We start from the raw sequence: 21,485 nt of genomic DNA on the forward strand, positions 1-21,485 counted from the left end.
TTGAGAGCAGGTGATCAATGTGAAAATACCAGGGGTTGTTAGATTCTTTCTGATTTGATGTAGCATAAACAATTTCTAATAGAATTTTAGTTTTTAACTGTGTACTCAACAGTGTTTTATTTGTTTAATTCATTCATAGCAGCTTGATACAGAGGATTTAATACTTACTTATCAGATTGCCCAGGGAGGTTATAGAACCTCTATCCCTGATGATACTCAAACTCATTATAGTCCTTCCATCCCTCCCTTCTGAGGGAGTGATTCTGAGGGACCAGAGACCTCCAGAGAACCTTTCCATCAGGAATTACTCACTGGTTCTGTACCTTAATTATGGTAACATTGTGATACCAACCACGTGTCTCTTTGGTACTTCAGTTAGCATTCACATAGACATCCTGCAATCAAAGTTTTTCTCTAGCATGATTGCATTGTCCAGTTCAGAGAACACTCCATGATATTCCATAAAAAACTGAAAGCTGCCACTGAGTTAAGTTAATTAAAATGAACCATGCCAGAAACGGTCACATTTTTAAAATTTGTTTCCTTAAGTTGAAAAATGCTCTTTTCTAATTTGGTTAAAATGTGGGCCCTAATGCCAACAGAAACCTTAATAGAGAGTAAGTGGTATTTTTGCTGAAGCTTATGGGCTTTTTTTTTTAATTGGGGACTTCCTGGATTTTTGTTATAATTCCTTCAAATGAAATGGCTGGATGATTTAAATAAGATTTAAAACACATATTCTTGCCACTATTTAAGAAGAAGCTTATTTCTTATAAGCATAGGTGAAGTTGCAGCACATAGAAGGATTTCCTGATTCTTGGGAGTGCTTCATCCCCCTGTGTCAGCACAAGGCAGTGATGTGCAGTTGTTCAGCATCTCTGAAATACCCTGTATGGGCCACTGTGCATCTTGCATTTTTTGCATTCCACATGAGAGTCACAGAGGTGCAAGGAATGCAGTGTCAGGTCTGTCACTTCTGGTACTGTATGTGCCATCTGCTCGTGAGCCAGTGACAGGATAGTTTAGTGATCAGCAGTGTGAAGAGCTAATGTATATATTACATCTGGATATTGCTGCAGATCTAGAGTGCCCCAGGTTTTTTCTTCAGCAGGGAAATAATTAAGGTAAAAGGAAGAAGAGTCTCATCATTATGAAAAGTATTTCAGTGCTGCAATTAACAGCAGATATAATTTAAACCCAGATTTAACATCAAAGGCAGTGGGGATAGAATTAGGATTTATATTCATTATAATTCTGCCAAGGCTTCAGTGAGCCTGATTGCTAGAATTCCTTTTTTGCATTAGCCATCTTAAATCGGTCGACCGGCTCTCTTACATGCCTGGGAATGAGGGAGCTGTTCTTGCTTCACATAATCATCTTGCAATTCATGGAAATGCCAACACTGGCTGTTACATAAAAGTTCCAAAGGCTTTGTTTCTGCTTTTCTTCAAAACAGCTGCCAAACCATAATTATCATTCACTTTTAGTGAAGAGTAATAAAACAACAGTGTGCTTGGGAGCTGGAGCCACAGCATGAGACATGGGCAAGGAAACAGCTAAATCAGGATGGGGAAATTTCTGACACACTCAGCCAGAGATGCACAACATCTACTCCACCTGCTGACATCTGCATTTAGCCATGAACATCATTTACTTTGTCCATTCGTGAAGACAGTGCTATAACCAACTCTAAATCCTGTAAGACACTTCTCAAAGGGAAGACTAGTTCCTAGTTTTCAGACTGAAGAAAACTGCTGATATTATGGAGCATATAGATAATAATTCATATAATAAATGAAAGACCTGAGTAATGGCCATTATTTAACAATGTAAGAGCTTTAGGGTAATCAGATAGCAAGATTGGCTATAGTTTCATCTGAAGAAAGCACAGAAATTCACAGATGTGGCAAATATTATTATTTTGTATGTGTTAAGAGACAATAAGCAACAGGCTCATGATCCATGGAAAAACCTCCAGGCCTGTGGCCCAGGTTGTCAGGGGACCATGACTTGTGACAGTGTCAGAGTACGATTAGACCCTTCTCCTCTATCTCACAGCTGCCTTAGATTTCATGAAAGATAAATCTTCTTAAGGGACAGTCACATTTTAGGCCATAAACACGTTCTGGTGATACAATTACGCTGTGATCTACTACTATATTTTGGAAAATTACCCACAAACTTACTCTGTGCTTTGAGCTATGTGTGAAATCCTCTTAAATGTCTTAATTTTTTTCTCATATTTGCAGGTTTGGGACATAATATGAATAATTTTTAGCTATCTTTTCAGCATTGCTTTTCCTCAAGTATCAGAGAATTAATCAGAAATAAACCTCAATTAAATCAGTACAATTAAGTCTGAGAAGATATCATATGGTTTAAGATAATCAAAACTGTGTCTGGTGAGTCAGCATGCTCAAGTATGAGGATGGAGAACCTAAACAAAATTTTTAAAAGCAGCTTTTTCCCCCAAGGGTCTTTTTGTTTAGTTGATTTTTTAATTGTTTTCTCCCCTCTCCCAACCACAATATCAACATTATCAGTGATGGAAAATCACAAAGTGCCTTCTTTACAATGGAAATGTTACAATGCCATGTGACCAAAACATTGCAAGGTTTCTCAGTAATCAGGTGTGTGAACTTCACGTGTGGGGAACTGTTAATGCCTGAAACAATATAAAAATGTACAAACACATGCTGAGTGCGAAGTGCTTGCTGGACGAGGTAATTGGCAGAGTCAGTCCAAGGTTGCCTTTGGTCTAATGCTGTTTATGCCTTCACCAGAGACTGGAATTCTGTCAAGGAAGAAAGTGAGAAAAACAGGGAATAAAACTCTTTGAAAGTAGGTTTTTTTGACATCTTTAAAAAGATAGATAAAAATGACTAAAACTCCTAGGCATGGAGGGCTCCCAAAGTTATTATAACACTGCACAAGCTATTGCTAAACTGAGATTCTGGGGGCGTAACAGATTTTTCTCTCCTTAAAAAGAGTAAGTGCAGAGAGGAGGAGTGTGTCTGTAAATTCGTATTTGTGGGAAATCCTGACTTAAAGGTAAACTATCTTTACCCCATTACAAACTCTGATAATAGCCAAGGAAGAGGAGCCTGTAGCTCTCAGTGAGAGGAGTTTTTTTTTGTTTTGTTATTCCAAATAAAAAATATCTGTAGTGAAGTAATTCCAGAATTGGAGATCCAATGGTTAAGGGCCAAGATCTGCATAATACAATGCCCTATTTGGGGCTCATAAACAGAAGCTGCAAAAGCTGCTGCTAAAGCAAATTCCTCCCAACAGTGTATCTCTCTCTCCTCCCAAATCTGGCTAAGATTAGCACGTGTGTCTGTTGGAGTTATTGCCACCTGTCCTAGTTCAGCTGAGACAGCCCTGTTTTCAGTGACTTCATCTCTAATGCATGATGCATAATGTCCTATTTTTCTGTACTGCAGTTTCTAAAAGAAATATCCCGACTAGTTCATATCATCCCTGTGAGGTTTTCCTCAGGAATTTGACTGAGTTTCTCAAAGGACTGCCCAGTGAAATGTGTACTTATCAGATAACTTTCCAGCATGAAATCCTGTGCTGCCCTGCTGCAGTTGCAGCCTTGAGAAATAATACCAGTCATATTTTACATTAGTGAATTAAGCACCCAGTAATAGTGGCCAATGTTTGATCGCAGGAAACGAAGAAATAAGTTTTTTTAGGCAGAGATGTGTTTAAATATGGAAATGTTGTATGGCCAGAAGTGCAGAACATCCACTGCTGAAATAGAAATTCTGAGAAATTCAGGTTCTGAGTCTTTCAAGAATCTGGCACATTGAATCTAGGGATCAGAAACACTGCAGGATTAACCCCAAAGCTATTATTGATTGGAAGACCAGACTCTACACTGGGCCTAAATATTCTGTTGCTGCGAGAGAGACCAAATGGGAATAAAGCTATGAAAATAAAGGAGCATTTGCTCATACAAAAATTGTGGCAGAAAGTATCAGACCAAAGTATTCGTGTGTATTCTTCATGACCCAGTTTAAAAGCAGCCTGAAAGGTGTTCATTTTAAACCACAAAGTTTATCAATTTTCCAAAGTCTTACCTTCCACTCCAATTTTGCCATCACCATCACTGTCTCCCGCAGCCAGAAAAGCCTTGGTCTCTGCTGAGGTGAGGGCTCTGGCATTTGAAGAGAAATTCTTCAGGAACAGCCTGAAATACAACAGGGTTTGAGTTTTGCTCTTTGAAATATCCCATAAGGTAATGTCTGGTCTAATTATCTGAAGGAATCCACACAGATTCAGGGAAACACAAGGATTTGCATTTTATTTTTAAAATAACATCGAGGGATTCTTCAAGGATACCAAACAAGTTCAAAGGTTTTTGTTGTTTAAAGAAATAGAGTAGCTGAACAGTACTTACTGCAGCTCCTCTTCTTCAATGAAACCACTCTTGTCCTGATCAAGGATTCCAAAAACTTTCTTTATCTGATCAGGAGTTTTGCTGGATAAACCAACCATGGAGAAGAAAGACTTGTAGTTGAAGGAATCATCAGCTGGAAGAAACAGAAGTTGTTAAATATTCTCCTTTGAAGTCACTACTACTGTGTGTATTCCTTGTGAATATGTATGTCTTTTCTTAAGCATCAGCCTGCTCTCTTTCTCTTGTTCCCTGGTGTAGCAAAAGAACAGATACAGTGGATAATAATTTCCCTTTTTAATCACTCTATGCCTGTGGTCATATTTCCTTTCAGCCAGTTTGAAGTTTTCTGCTACAATGCACATTCTGCTAGATCAGGATTCATACAATGTGTCACATGCAATTAACAATAAATATTGAGAGGGTGCTGCTGTGACTTACAAACAACTCCTGTAATCCTTCATTAATTTTCATGGAGTCCTTACTTAGGTGAAGAATTTGATAGAAGAGTAAGTAGTTCACAGACAAACCGGCTCTTTGAGTATTTTGAAAATTGGCTTGATCTTACTGAGCAACTCTTAAGAGAAGTGAGACTGATAATTGCTTCACAAATGACACTCTCATTCTGCAAGCTGAGGCTTTTTCTGAAATTTTGAAGGACAAGGCCAACTTTAAATTTAAGTCTTTAACAGGTTTAGACACTGACAGCTTAGTGTTAAGCCAGCCCAAACTGAAATGGTGGCCCTTTAATTGCTGTTCACCACTTGTGAGACCTTTTGAATTTAAGGGACTATACTGTAATGTAGCTTAGAAAGAGATCTCACGGGGAAGGAATCTAAGGGGAAAATGATAGGCATGTCATCTTAAGACATAAAAATGATATGCATCTTCTGTCTGCAGAGAGACCGTTCCTTACCCTGGCAGCTGGAGAGAGCAGATTCAATATCTTTAGCAGAGAGGATGTCAGTGATGGCCATTGTTGAACTGTAAAATAAATTAAATGTGATCTACTTAGTCATTAAAATGACTTCTCTCCTACTTTCATGGCTCTATTTGAAGTTGCTGCAGTGACAGTGTGTGATAGGGGAGACATTATTCATCTGATGGCAAGTGGAGCACGCTGTAACAGATGTCTGGAGCAGGTGCTTCCACTGAAAGCTGGGAATGAGGGAGGAATTCTGCACGCGGGAGCGTGGGGCTTCAGGAAGATCTGATGCCTCTGCTGTGCCGGGAGAGCTCATCCAAGGTGTCCAGCACCACAGAACTTCATGACTTCTGTGTGGGTTTTCCTGGAGGTGGATTATTACTCAGTAAAACCTAGAGTGTATTTACAGCACACATAAGAGAAAAGGCTGGTATGTCCCCTAGAACTGTATCTGGAGCAAGTGTAATTGGTATGTGAACAATCTAGTATTATTATCAATAGATGTAGTGACCTTCACAAAGAATGAAAATATTAGTGTAGAATTAGTAATTTTAGTCATGTAAATTTGGAGGGTAAGTTCCTCCCCTGTTTAGTTGCAACATGTGTCTTGCTGGGCTACTGCATCACTGAAAGACTACATTTCATGAGAGCTTTGTAAAAAAGTTTTTGTCAGTATTCTCTGAGGTTCTTTTCCTTTTGCATTCCATATAGGTTATAATAAACCATATTTTTGCCCAGATTTTGGCATTTCAGTAAGTGGTTGTCTTTAGAAAAGAAGTATCATAACTTAATATTCATTCTTACTAGAGTGGAGGTATTTTCTTCTGACACAGCAGCAATTCATTTGAGAAAAATACTCTGTCCCATTCAGTCACCAACAGCTGCAGTAGTTTGCCAGTGCAATGTGTATCACTTAACAAAATGCTATAGTGCCTGAATTTCTAATCGATTTTAGTGCATTGATGCATTTACAATTTTGTAAACTGCACACACCAGTTCAGACAGATTACAGTTTAAAACTTGCAACATTACTCTTAATTCATGTTAGTGAAAGAAGGGGTCTAAGGCATAGGAAAGTTTTTCTTGAAAGCCAGAAGAGAATAGAAATAGAATAGAAATATATTTTCATTAATCCCTAACTGGTCTTCAGCAACATCATTCTTCCTGTCTAAGCACAGACTGAGAAGGAAACAACTGGTGGTACCCATTTATAGTCTGTGCACTGGTTTGAGATCTAACACAGATTTAAACTTCCTCTAAAATATGAAATGGCTGCCTCTGTACCTGTTGGTTTGCAGCAGAAGAAATTGTCAATCATTTTAGTTCCTTTCTGAATATCTCAGAAATGGTTAAGAAAGTGATGGCACACATTCCCACTTGATGGCAATGAGTCCTTCTCCGGCTCAGGCAGCTGGGTTATTTTTCTTTTAATACTTAATTATTTTGTCCCAGTGGGTCCTTGTGCAAAATACTTCTCCCTCTCAGCATTAGGCAATATAACTTTGAGCTCATCTGTTCACTTAATTCTCACTGCCGACAGGATTAAAAAGGGGAAGAGTTGAAGGAAAACCTAAAAATCATAGCATTTTTGACAAGGGGCATCACTCCTGTCTTGTTCCATCCTCTGATCCAAATGCTGAGTCTGTTCTATGTTAGCTTGTAAAGATGCAACATACTGGAAGCTGAGATAAGAATAGGTAGTTTAATTGCTTTCCAGTTTAGGGAGCATTTTGCTTTTGTGTTTCTTTGAAAGCAGAAGATCTAATCAGCTTACCTTTGTGGTCTTCTTCACTGGATAAGGAAGCAGTCAGGTTGGGAGGAAGGTACTTGCTGTGTATCTCCAGCAGAGCTGAGCTTGCATATATATACTTTAAGTTGTATACCATATACAGATTTTAGATTTCAGCGTCACGAAGGGGGAATGGTGTCAAATGAACTTGCCTAACTAATCATCTTGCACTATTTTTATCTCAAGAGAATACATATGATATTTGCAAACGAAACAAGATAAGTGGCCAGATAGGCAAAAAGAACAGAGTCGTGTCGAATTTCCTCTGATTTAAGCAGAAAACACCAGCTTCTTCATGTGATGTAGGGCAAGACAAAAGCCCCCGCTATCTGATATGCTTGATCTGAGGAGTCAGATGAAATGAAGCACAATAACTTCTGAAGAGGTGTCTTTAATGACTGTTTAAAAGTGATAACTTGTTATCTTATCTGTAGACATTCTGTGTGATAGAGTTTCATTGCTGGAGCACTAAACAAAAAGAAAAAATTACCTTTTAACTGTTCAGGTATTGTTTGCATAGTAAACCAATCAGGGGAAATAATAGCCATGTTGTCTCCAGAATATCTGATCTGTTGTTGTTTGGAAAAAAACAAAAAAACACCCAGTGAATTTGTTGCTATAGGAGGTAAAATAATATTATGTCAATCCATCAGAACAGTTGGTTGGGGGAGGGTATTTCATCTGCTCTGTTTCCAGAGAAAATCTTACAATTCTGCAAGATTCTGACAACCTGTTTAGTCGGGTATGTATGAAGCAAAGGGGTTGTGATCTGCCCAGCTGTTTCTGAGATAGAAGTCCCTGAGCCCTACATGAAAATCTTTGCTTTCAGAATAGAGAGAAAAATCTCAATAGCAACATCATCACTATAACAATATCTAAAAAGTGTCTTTTCAGTTTTCAGCCTGTCTTCAATCTCTTTCAGAGAAGTGATTATTTTCTAGAATTATTTGGCCAGTGCTGTTTCCCAGTGTTCCTTTGTGCTAGTTACTTTTTTTCATGGATATTATCTGATCATCTCATTTTTCTTCCACGAATTTTGTAGCCTAGCTGGGTGAGGAGCCTGTCATCTTGGATCTCACTTGTGCCTTGAGGTTGCAGGACAGTGAAAGACAAGTCATATGGATGACAGCACAAGGTATCATTATGGCCAGGATTAAGTGATGGCAAGGGGTGACAGTGCAATTGGCATCACAGCTTGAGGTGGTGGCACAGTAAGGGGTGATGGTGCAGAGACTGTCTTAATGTCAGAGAGAGTATCAAGGTGTCTTTTTTCCAAAGCATTTCCCTCTAAGATGGAAGACAGGCCTAACGAGTCACTGGAGCCAGTCACTAATAAAACAGGGTGCCAGACAGAAAAGTGACAAATGGAGGGTTCCTACAGGACCTTAGTGCATCCAGCACTGACAGCAGCTGATCAAAAGGCAACAAAAGACCATTGCAAAAGATTCTCTCTGTGGAGGAGGTTCTATATCATTTGCAGTATATAAACATAAGAAAAATTACTGCTACAAGTTTTTTTTCTTAAAAATTCTGCAAATCTGTCCTCCATGAAACAGGTTCAGACACAGACAATTCTTTTGCAGAGAAGAGAATTCTTTCGTTGGTTAAGAATGGCTGTGGAAGATTTCAGCTTTCCCTGTTTTCTGAATGGGTTTTTGACCAGCTGACGCTGAAACATTTCAAGAAGAATTTGATGGAGAGATATTTAATACTGGCCCTTGTTGTCACTGGTGACATCTGGTAGAAGGGGTACAAATACCACTTTCCCCCCTCAAACTCTTCTAAGAAATTACTTTTATTCTAAATGGGAAAAAATTCCTCTCCCTTTTGCACACACCACCCTTTCCTCCCCCTCCAATTTGGAAAATTTTCTACATAGTGCCAACAACTGATGTGCAGTACGTAGGGTGTCCAACATAAAAACTGATGGCATGAAATGACCTAATGAAGCTAAGTTAAGAGGAAGGCCAAATTCTGCTGAAACTCTTGGACTGCAGGAGTCTGCATGGGAATTTGGTCCCTGGTGTCTATTTCAGAGAATGCATTTGATTTTAGATGCAATGGCTTCTCATTTTGCCCAGGGCTAATTCCACATATGTTAACCCTTCGCCCCCACTCTTCCCTTTAAAAATAGCATTGATTGCTGTTATTTCTTTTAATGCCTGTGGGCTGCTGCCATTAGTTTGAACTTTATGTGAAGCATATAAGGATGCAGTCTTTAAAAGTGTGCTCTGTTTTCTAAGAGACTTTGACAAGGTAATTTCTTTTGTGCCCTGCAATTTTAAGGGTAAAGCATGTAGTCAAATGATTTATAGCTCTGGTCTGTTCAGCTGTATTCAGACTCCAGCAAATTTTGGAGTCACTTCTGCAGTAAGATTGGAGGCACTAGAGATCCAGAACATGTGCACTGATGAAATGCACAGGGATCATGTAGCTATTTACAACCAGCCTCCAACAACCATTTTCTTTTCAAGCCCTACATTAGAGATTGCATAAACATCTGTCTAGTCACTTTTGCTTTCTTAAATCAAATACTGGTCGGAATTTTGCAGCTGCCATCCAACTTCGCAGGGCAAGAACTGGGGAAGTATGAAAAAATAAGGAAAAGATATTCCTTTCAGCCTGTCAGGTTACTACTAAAAGCAGTTTTAAACCCTTGGGCTTGAGCATTTCTTTTTGCTCAAGGCTTTTTGCCTTCTGGAGGAATGGAGTTCTTTTATTCTTCCCATTTTTAACCTTAATTCTTTTAACATCTGAAGTTACCTCCCCAGGTTGAAAAGCTGTATTTTAGGTCATCATAAATTCTGTGATTGTTCTATAATCTATTCTTGCCATTCTTCTTTAAGTTCTTCCCACTATATGAATCATGTGCAAGAGGGCAACAAAAGTGCAGCAAAGAGTTGTGTGCCTGCTTTAATTTAAATAAGTGTGATTTAGTGCCTCGTACATGCCTGAGACCATTTTCAGATGAATGAGATGAATGCTTCTGATAGGGGTATCCATGGTCATGGGTCAGGGAACAGGAATCACCTGACAAAATGTGCTTAACCTATTGTTAAATGGCTAGTGAGCAGTGAGAGTGGAATATTCATTCAATTTGTATTTTGCTTTGGGAATATATGAGATGAAAGAAACTGTATAGATGTAATTTACTGTAATTACATTAATGCATCATGCTCCAGTCATTTGAGGAATGTAACTCTTGGAGAGATCTGTGAGTGGTTTTAGGTTTATTTTACTTAACCTACTATTGGTAGACACCTCATAACTACCCCCTCAGTAAAATGCTGAATAAAGAAAAATGCTGGAAGGGTTGCTATGGTGGGAGGAGGCTGTATGTGGGAAATACACCAAATAACATCTGGTTTATTTTTGCAAACTTGAATGAATCACAAAATTTAAGTAATTTATTTTTCACCAGCTATTATTCTAATGTCACGTGGGTTCAACCTCTGAGGTAGATTTCCAGAGATACCAAAAATTTACAATGCAGCTTTTCAGTTCCTAGTGCCCTGTAAAATGTTGATGTACAAAACTTTTTCAGTCATATTTTTCCTACATGTGTAAAACATAATTTTTAAGCCAAGTAGATTGTTGCATAAGTCAGATAATTTGGGTCTGTTAAATCTGATACAATCATTCATAGATAGACAAGATACTTGAATCTCCAGATGACTCTGTCCATAGGTTTAAATTACTTGCAGTAAGTGTCCAAAAAAAAAAAAAAAATTCTTGCCTTAATTCTGAAGCAACAAGTTTATTACTTTTGAAAGTGTCCAAATAAAAATGGCAATAACAAGGTATGCATACGATTATCATGGTTTTTGAGTAGAAAATAAAATCAATTCCGCAAAGGCAATCTTCTCTAGCTAAGTTGGAAGCAAAGACACATGCTGAAAACAGAACTTCTATTCAATATTTGATCTACCATATTCTGTTCTTGAGCTGTGTTCTTCAAATCTGGTGTGGTAAAATCCCTCACAATCTTTGTTATGGGAGTTGTAACTTTAGTCTGTGTGTTTACACTACGTAGCCTGGTGTAGTCCTGCTCCATGACTGTAGTTTATAAGCACTATAAATAATCCTCAGTTGCAGCAAGCTTTCAAATATAGATGTGTTTGAAATGAACTCAGATGTTTTTCAGCCTGTCTGTATGTTCTTGTATAGTCCTTATCCCACTGTGTCGACAGCGGGTCCCACTATAAACAGAAACAGCTCCTTGGGCTGTGTAATTGCAGGAGCACCAAGTAAGAACTGGGTCGTTATTTGTGCTTTGCTGATCTGGTACCCATACTGCCAAATAAAGCAGGGCCTTTGATTCTTTTGGCAGAGTTGCTTTTCAAGGAGGTATATGTATATCTATTCCAAGGATTTCAAGGATCTATTCCATGGGTTTCAAAAGCCCCAGATGCTGACTCTGAGAAATGTTTTCTCTGTGCACAAAGCCTGGACCCAATCTGACTTAAAGGTGCCCAGTGAGGTGTGACTTAATTCCCTTTTCCTCCATTTGCTAAGACTGGGAAATGGTCAGGACTTGTCCCAGCTCCTTCCAGCCTGGGGTGCTGGGCTTCTTTTCTGTGCAAACTAGAGCATGATAAGGGGCTGGTGTGTGTTTGGGTGCTGTCCAAATGTGTAGTTCATGTCTCCAGGGCACAACACCCGGACCTAGGAACTCAGAAGCATTCCTTCGTCCCTCATTAAATGTTGCCAACAACACTGACAATAATTAGAATGAGGACTACAGAAAAGAAAGCTGAATGAATATATGGAAATTGGTACTAGAGACATAACAGCATCGGATATGAAAGCATCAAGTCTTTACAAACAAGAATCCATTGAGCAGTAGAGAGCTAAGCCTGGTTTAATCAAATGGTGCATCAATGAAGTTATTCCACTGCTCAAATATTTGAAGGATCAGTGGGATGAAAAGACAGAAGCAGGCATTGTTCTTCCTATACAGTGCTGCATTTGTGCTGTAGCTCCTGAGTGATATCAGTGTCCAGATAGTCCAGTGATTTCAAGCTTTGTTGCATAGCACAGGACAACTCAGACAGCTAACGCAAGTTGTTCTTTTCCATTTATGGACAAACCAAATTATATTCACTGTGGATTTTATTGGCAAATTGCTGCAGTCAGGTGTAAAGTAAATTACTTCAAGTCTGTTGCTCTCAATGAAAAATGAAATTTATTGTATTCAAGTTATAAATTCACTTAACAGTCTTTCCTTGAATTGTAATGGCCTCCTTCATCTGAGCTGAATTATAGTAATGACTGCACCTTGCTAAAAAGGATACATTTAAAAAGGAATTTTACTAAACAGGCAGCTTAAGGAGAAAAAGGCTAGAAAAGGCCAGGTGGATCTCTAGAGCAGGAGGCCTGTCTCCCTTGGAACAGGAATTCCAGCCTGGCTGTGCCTGGTTCATTGTTACAGCAGAAAATGCCTTTGAACTGCAGAGGAACTGAGCTTGAGCTCCTGCTCACACATGAGGAGGTAAATTGGGAGGTGCTTGATGCACTTTTGATTCTCTGAGAGAACTCACAATTTTTTGAAATATTTCACTTATTATTTTATTTGACTTTTGCATTTGGATATACCATACAGCAACATCCATATTTAAAAATCCAGATGGTGAGAGCAGAAGGTGTCTTGCTGATTCCCGAATTCTCCATATTGGCTTGTCCCTTTCTGAGTAGAGGTAGATGAAAGCAGGTGATAAGGACAATAAATGCCTAAGTACTTTGCTGAATTTGAGAAGTAAGAACATTTTGCAAATGTATTTTATGTCCTACACTATGCTGAGCTGGGCTGTACAGGCTGTAGTTCTGGGAAAAATTTGTCACGTAGAATTTTTTCTGGAAAGTTAATTACTTCTGTGGCCAATGTGATGTAACTGAAATTTGATTATTAAATGAAATGTGAAGCCTTTACTAAGAAATGCTCCAAAGCTGTTATCTCAGAATACCATGGCAAGGTAATTTCAGAATACCAGATCCCAGCTAGTTCCTGAAAGTTGCATCTATATAAAACCTTACTGAGCAGTGATGTTGAAAAATGCATGTTAATCAGTGCAGATCTTCCCCATCACCTAACCCTGTAATTGATGGTGCCATCAACAGCAGAGACAGTCATTTAAATTATGAATGCTTCTGGTTATGAATGATGGATTTTTTTGGCATAGGAATTAAAGAGTATGCATTATTAGAACTAGTAGAAGAGTTCAAGTCATGCTTTGGAGAAAAGTACAAAGTTAGGCATGGTTGAACATTCATGAATATTTGGCGAACAAGCAGATTTTTCTATTAAATATGTAGGTGCTCCAAAACGGATAGAGAAGCATCCATTGAATAAGGTTTGAAAGTTGTTCTAAGCCTTGTTGAAACTGATGCATAAGACCACCACTCTTAAATTAAATCTCTATAAGCAGTTATATCAGTGCATTTATGGATGCAAGCAACTGAAATGATAAGCCTGGTCTCTGTTAATTTGTTCCATTTTGGTGGAGGCAGTCCTGGAAGGTTTCTGGGCAGTGACTCTGCTGGGTCTGAGGGACAGTGAGTCAGTACACAGTGTGACCCACTGCTCTGGGGCATTTGCTTGGACATCTTCTATAATCAGAAGAATTATATTTATTCGCAGAATGCATTTCTATTTAGACCCTGAGTATACGGACAGTGCAGTGTTATTAACAAAAGGAAAACATGAAAACTTATCTTCTGCTGAAATGGCCAGCAGGTCATCTTCCAAGAGGAGGATTTCCTTTGAGTGAGTGGAATTGGATTTCACCCAGTTTTAAACCTAGAAGTATAAAAAACATGATCTGATAATCAGGCAGCACTTGTATCTTGGTGTCCTAATTCTGCCAGTTCTTTAGCAACCGCCTAGAGTTTTCCAAGGAAAACTGCATAAACAACAACAATGGCAAAAATAGCAAGGCTGCTCTTAGAGAAACAAACACAATCAGTAAAATGGAAAATAAAGGTGCAATCTTTAGAGGTTAAAATGCTGTAGCAACCTTCCCACAAAAGGAACATCCATAAACCTCCTGGGGACTGCAGTGTGTGGGGTATCACTGGTGTAGGGATATTGCCAGACAGGTGGGATTTGAGAGGACAGGCTTGGGAATGAGGCCATGGTTCTTTGGCTCTTGTTAGCTCAGGTTCTCCAGTAAGCCCAGTTGAAGCCCATGGCTCAGGAAGGTCGCAGCTGTCCCTGGGCAGTGTGGAGCCAGCACTGCCCAGCACGCTCAGCTGTGCCTCTGGGGAGGAAAACAGCCTGAAATCTGGCTTTCTCAAGAGAGCAAAACCTGTTTGGAGACACTGTCTCATGACTGGGCAGAGCTTGAGATTTTTCTGGCTTATTTAAATTAATCTGGGTAAGCCCCACTGAAATAGAGCAGCCATTTGTTCCCCTGCGGAGATCTGACGTCGTCCCAAGTGTGAGCAGTGCCTGTGGGTCAGTTCCTACAACAGATTTACAACCCTGCCATAAGCAGCAGGAGTAAGGCTGAGTATCCCAACCTGCTTGCTTGGCGTGACATGGCTTGATGTAAGAAATACAGAATTGAGCAAATATAGTTACTAAACTGTCTGTTTGTGTCCAGGGAATGCTGAACACATGTGGAGCAGATGGAAGAGATTAAAAAAACATAGAATTATAGATGAGAAATGTTTACAATTAAAGCAACAAAGAGATTTCTCTGTAGTCTCTTTCCTGATTACTTTGAAGGGTGTTTAGGTGAAAAAGGCTTGACATACAAAAGCTATTGTTAATTCCATTTACAATCAAATTAATTCGACTCAAACAATACTTTTCAAAATGATCTTTGTTTCCATTCACTCCAGCCTAGCAAAGGAAAAATCAATGTGTTTAACACCACCACTTAATTTAGAACATTTTAAGTTGTCAGATGAATCTGATAATTCAGCTTGTCCTCTACTGTTTCAGCTACTAAGGAAATTCCAGCTAAGGAACTGCTAGATCAGATATCCTGTGTCTCAGCTGACCCAAAATCCCCATGATGGTTTTAGCACCATTCTTAAGAGAACCATGCAGACTTAGTGAATATCAGACTTGTTTACCTGAATATGGCAGAGCATTTAATTTAAAGGATATTGGCATCAGTATTAGAAAACTCAAAATTAAAGGATGATGTATTGAATATTCTTTATTTTTGCTGCTAGTAGCACAATTCATTAATGACAATTCAGTAAAAAACAAAAGAAGCTTAATAGTTCCTATCTTGGTGGTGGGAAAGTCTCTCCAACAAAATCATGCAGTAAGTATCTTTCTATGACCCTTAAATGCTTTTATCTAAATTCTAGTTTCTAAGGTTCATGTGTGTTCCTCCCACTGTGCTCATAACTGAGCAAAGCTGAATAATCCTGCAGCAAGAACTTGTGCTTGTGCTGCTGCTCACAAGCCTCACGGTGTGATCTTGGCGCAAAAGCAACAGTACAAAATTGAAAAAGACCACGCATTTTACTCCAGCCTTAGGGTTTTCTAAAAGCACAGGCTCTCAGCCTAGTTCATGTTAAGACTGTTTTTTCAGATCACTGACAGGGTGTAAAATTACAGACTGGTCAATGCAGATAAAGCTGACACATAGTTTCAAGCACAGTGAGAGTTTAGGGCTATATTTAACAAAAACACTGAGTTCTGTGTTTGGGGAATACATTCTGCCTCCATACCCAAAAGAGTCACCAGAATCCAAATTCTCTCTAGCTTCTCCTGTTGATCACATCCTACACACTGGTTTCAAATTTTATCAGATTGTGCCTGTTTAGGGAAAGAGGTACGTTTTTGAGGTAAATACATGGAAGATGCATCCAATTTTTAACGCTCAAGGACTTAGTGTCTTTTCTCCATAGTGCTGCTAAAAATGCAGCCTTGGATTTCCATTTCATGCAAGGGAAAACGTGAGGTCTTGACAAGCTCAGGAGAAGGGACATATTTTCTGATGTTGCCTAGAGCACATCTGTGCACAGAGCTATTTCTGCCTTTATCTCACAGCTGATAACATTAGACTTTAGAGTTAGGAAGAAACCACAGATTTACAAATTTGTCTGTAAATATCATAGTGGAATTCCTGGTACAGTGAAAAACCTGGGCAAAGTGACTGTTCTTAACACTGAAAATTAGGTTCCCTCCCCAAACAAATATACTGCCTGTATTTTATTGACTTCCAAATATTTGCAATTAATATTATAAAGTCCATTTCTTTGAATCGTATGTGACAGGTATTTTTCCCTGGTGGTAATGGTTATTTCTGTTCTGGGGAACACAGAGCACTTTCCAGATCTTTCGGAGACAGTTTGTATTATCTGACATTTCAGGCAACATTTGCTTAGTGGTGAATTGGATTGTAAATTCTACAGCTGTGAAGTTGTAGGAAACAAGAGTCTTGGCAAATTTCTAAATAAAGCTCTGGTATGGAGTGATTGGGAATTTAATGAATACAGATTGTGGAATCAATCTCTCAATGTGTTTTGATTAGGGTAAAGTGCATATATAATATGGGTTTTTGCACCACTAAATATGACAGCACTGAAATTTATTATGAGCTCCTATTTATTATTTTCCTTTGTTTTTCATTCTTCTAAAACCTTTCAAATACAAAAGAGTCTTTCTCTGTAAGTTCTTCAGCTGGGAGTATTTAAATAAAACAAAATGTTAAGAGGCCACAATCCCAATGCTGAAAAACTCAAAGGTTTTATAAGAATGAAAAGCAAAGAATTTTTTTTTTTCCATGTGCATGGAAAGATGGGCTCTGTATGTGTGTGGTATCTCAGATTTTACTTTATGATTTTTGTATTTTAGCTTTATAAGAAGAGGATGCTCAGAGAATTGCTCTGGTGGTTTTATTCTGCATTGAGGAGTTTCTCTGACAAGAAGGAGATTTTCTGGGCAAATGAATCAAGTTGAAATCTCAGCACATCTCACCCTGGGTAGCCCCACACTCTGTCTGGGCCCAGCCATGTCCCTGTGTCCTTCTCCTCACACAGCACAGTAACAGTCCCTGTGGCTGATGAGGGTGGACACAGCTCTTTCAGAGGCTGCTGCTGTCATTCCTCTGTTGTCTGGAGAACAGATTGCAGAATGAAATTAACTTTCCCTGACAGAAATAAATACAATACACAGAAAACACAGTGTTCCTGGGTCCAAAAGAAAGAAATTCCACGGATTTCTACTGGGATTGGAGTAAGATTTAGTCTTGAAAGCAACATCATAATTTATAAATTATGGGGAAAATATCTGAAATTTATAAATGCCTACTATATGGAGACTTCCTGTTCCATTAAAGTCAATGGCAAAATTCCCATTTACTTGAGTGCCATGATCTGGACCACAATAAGACATGTTTCCCATTAAAATTATGTTATAATTAACATTTGGAAATTGCTTAACAAGGTGAGTCTGATAGCTACAGAAGATGTGGGTCATTAGAATGAATTTAATCTTTCTTTTTTTCTCTACTACTTTAATTGAAAATTAAGTAGCATCCTTGTTTTTACCAAGATCTGTAAACTTTTCATCCTGTACCTCATCATGGTTAAAGCCATCTTAGTATACTTTGTGACCTTTGTCAAAACACATGGAAGTTTCTTTTAAGGTGATGTGCTCATTGTCAGCCATATTCTTACATTTACTTCCCAGTCAAAAGAGGAACATTTCAACACATGGTCAAAGAAAGATAGTAATTGTTAGCAGAAGGAGGAAGAAGCCACTCTTCAGGCAGCAATGGTTGCAGGATGCTCAGGAATGGCAGCAGGTATTTGGCTGAATAGTTCACATGGCTGAGTTCAGGAGTAAGGATCTACCCTGGCAGGGATCAAGAGGAGGCACAGGACTGGACCCCACTCCTGCACCTCTGCAGTTCTGCCTCCAGGGAACACCTGTCTGTGAATGTAAATTGTTTATGCTTTTCAGAGAGAGAAATGCAAAACCCCGGACACTCTACCTGAATTCTAATTCTGATGTGGATGTTGAGCCTCCCTGTGGCCCTGGACAGCTGATATTTATTGTGTGCTTTGTGCCAGTTTGCCACAGGCATTTAAGGGACAGGCTTTGTCTTTAAAAAAGGGTGAAAGAAAGAGGTCAAAGCCAAAATGGAAATTGTTGATATTGTCTCAGTGTATGTTGAGCAGATTCTTATGCTACAAACTGCTTAACTGCAAGACAGATGATTCCAGGAATCAGATCCTACTCCATGTAAATGTATCACAAAGTGTTCCATCACTTAAGATGCTGTTTCCCCATAAGCAAAACTTGGCTAATCTCTTTAATGGCTGAAAGGTTTGTGTGAACTCTACAGTTACTGTTAATGATTTCTGGAGATGAAAGGCTAGTTGGTTTTGCTGTCAGGGTGGTTTTGGTTTGGTTTGGTTTAGCTTTTAGCTTTTCTGTAAGTTCTTCAGTTTAGTAGAAACAGAATTTGAGTTACACTGGTCATGAGTTTTTGCTTATCCCTGTATTAACAAAGTTTCAGCTTTTGCCTGATTAAGAGCTGCCTTATGGTAGATTTGGTCCATGTATGTATTTTCCCAGCTACCAAGATAGTAGCTTTATTTTAAAATTAAATAGTCCCATCTGATCTGCTATGCAAGCCAATAATAAATGGCAAAGAACTCAATTCAGAAAAATAAAATAATGGGGATTTTTTTATATTTCATTTTGTTCTGTGCAGTTCATCTTGGGTTGGAGAGAGAAACAAATATTGTTATGGAGAGCATAGAAACAGTGCAAATATGTTTATGTATTTCTAATTTTGTCTTGGGTGTTGAATTGCCCTGGGTTCAGTTGCATAATGATAAGTAAAGCAACTGGACACAATCCAGTGCAAAGTGATGCATGAAACCAGCACTTTTTCCCCCCTAGTGTGTGAAAATTTGTATCAGCAAGAAACAGATAGTCTAACTTGTATGTAGCTGGAGAACTGCCTGCATTTTGATACCTACATTCTTTTAAAATGAATTCAGTGCAGACACCAGATCCCCAGTGCTGAGGCCCAGCAGTGACATGCTGACACTGGGCTTCATTAACCCTCCATCCTCCCACCGTGCACCAACGTGACCCCAGCAGGGGCACCAGGGAAACTGTGGGCAAGGCTGGGGGAAGATGCTTCTTGAGTAGGAATAAAGCCCAAAATTCCACCTGACAAATCCATACTGGAGCCAGGGTTAGGCCTGAACTCTGCTATCTTCTTGTCACAGCCTTGCACACCAGGTCCTCTTCACTGGAACTTCACTGTGTGACTGCCTGGGGTGGCCTGGCTGCAAAACTCAACATCCTGGTCAGCCACGTTCTGTCAGGAGATGGGACAAGGTGCTGCCTTTCTAGGGAAAAGGCCAGTCATTGCTTTTCTGCTGCTAATCAAATATATTGGTTGTTACAGGCTCAACAATTATTTTAAAAATCCCCACCTATGGTAATGATTTTGTTCTTTCAGCATGTTTCACCAGGAAAACCTGATGTGTGACTTTCTGTGAACTATGTAACAGGAAAGACTCATGAAAAAAGGCCCGTGGTGTTTAAAGGAAATTACATTTTTTAATAAATAAATTACCTTTAAAATAACCCTCATGCATCAGACACAGTAATCAAAGAATAATTTCTCTGTTTTGCCTTTTTTTAGAAAAGTAAGAAATGTAAAGCATTCTGGTTTTTACACAGCATCCCAACAGCTACTTTTATATGGCACAGAATAATAGTATTTGTGTGAAAGAAGGAGGGGGAGGTTCAATTCTAGAATGAATCTCCTATTTGGTTCTGGGTTTATATTGTTTTTTTTCCAAATCCACATCCAATCTCTGGGAGGCAGATCTTGTAATAGGATTTGAAGTGGTGCAAGAATAAGTATGTAAATAAGTCAGATTAGTCTCAGGAGTGGGGAATGTTTTAACTAATGTTACAGACTAAGCTGCTGTAAAAATGTGCGTAAAAATCACACAGATTTGGGCTGCTGCTAATCAACCAGTCAGCAGCTCTGCACTTTGGTTTTTCACACTGTGACTCTTTTAAATAAGACACAAACATACAAACACACTGCAGATTTATCTTTGGTAGGTGAAGATCTGGAGCCTACTTGTAAATAGTAGTAGCTGTTTCTGGCTGGCTTACACACCTCCCAAAGCTGAATTAGCAGTGGCAAAGCGAGCACATCTTCCCCCACTGTGAGAGACAGCTCTGACCTTTGAGTGTTCAGCAGGCCTTTGTGAAACTGCTGGGATTTATTAATCACTTGGATTGTATGGATTGACAAAAGGACAACTCAAAAGATGGTAAGTCATCATGAATGTGGGAGTTCATCTCTATGATCTCTGAATGGTGTTTAAAGGTTCATGATTTATTCCCAAATGACTGAAGCAGTGGGGTGGGAGCTGAGGTCTTCCCGCCTTTTTTTTTTTTTTTTTTTTTTTTTTTTTTTTTTTTTATATGCACAGTATTTCACTTTTGGATGAGGTGTAACTTAAACTGTGCTCTTGGAGCAGTCAGCTGTGGAGTATTCTGCTCTTACAATGGTCCAGGGAGTGCTGTATGTTGGAAGTCATTGATGGAGCAGTAGAGGGATCAAGCTGGGCAAACTACTCTAACTAAAACCAAAGCAAAGGATAAACACTGTCTCCTCCAGCTCAGTTGAGCTATTCAGTGGTGGCTGAAAGTTGTCACCAAGGCTGAGTGGCACAGTGCCATCCGAGGCTTTGTAATGGCTTTGGTGCTGCTGTGATACTCCTGGAGGGTGATGCAGAGCAGTGGCAGTGGGCTATTATTAATCCCAAATAAGCACCTTGCGCTCCATGACACATTCTTGGTATGCAGCAGTCAACAAGCAGGGAACTTGTCTGTGCTAACTATGTGTAAACTCACTGAATTCTGCTCCTACTTGACAGCCAGTCCTTGCAGATTATTTTTCTTTTCTTCCTTTTAGATTATTTTTCTTGGAGCAGGCAAGATTTGCCTAAGAGGAAATGTCATAAGAACGGGATGGAAAAGAAGAGTGCATTCTGTTGCTTAAAGGCTGGTCCTGCTAGAATAGAAGGGATAATGCACTAATCAAATTTTGACAAGGTATTAAGGAGAAAAGATGGGAAAGCATTTTTGAACTGCTTGCACTAAAGCTGGATGCCTGAAAAATAAAGCAGTTCTTATGCATAAACATAATTTTGATGGAGTTGGCATTACCCAGGCATAAGTCATACATCTATAGCAGCCATAAACGTCAGTGCATGAAAGAATGGGCCTCACACATGCTGGTGATGCCAAGAAATCAGGGAGACCACCTGTTCCAAGATGAAGTACAATATAAATAAATACAGATACCTCATCCTGCCCAGCTGGTACCAGCACAGGTAGCATGTGTTGCATGTGGACA

The 21,485-nt window shown here is 39.1% G+C and overlaps 1 protein-coding gene across 1 annotated transcript; it reads right to left on the reverse strand.

Annotated features, from left to right (window-relative positions):
- Positions 1-1,158: 1,158 nt before the first annotated feature.
- Positions 1,159-7,181, reverse strand: LOC128796308 (parvalbumin, thymic). The gene is made up of 5 exons (XM_053957834.1): positions 7,102-7,181; positions 5,319-5,386; positions 4,406-4,538; positions 4,086-4,195; positions 1,159-2,794 (listed from the first exon to the last, which is right to left on the reverse strand). Exons 2-5 carry the CDS (start codon positions 5,377-5,379, stop codon positions 2,769-2,771), a joined length of 330 nt encoding a protein of 109 aa, XP_053813809.1. The 5' UTR covers positions 5,380-5,386; positions 7,102-7,181; the 3' UTR covers positions 1,159-2,768.
- Positions 7,182-21,485: the final 14,304 nt, after the last annotated feature.

This window comes from Vidua chalybeata, chromosome 16 (assembly GCF_026979565.1).
Source record: "Vidua chalybeata isolate OUT-0048 chromosome 16, bVidCha1 merged haplotype, whole genome shotgun sequence".
Classification (NCBI taxonomy): domain Eukaryota; kingdom Metazoa; phylum Chordata; class Aves; order Passeriformes; family Viduidae; genus Vidua; species Vidua chalybeata.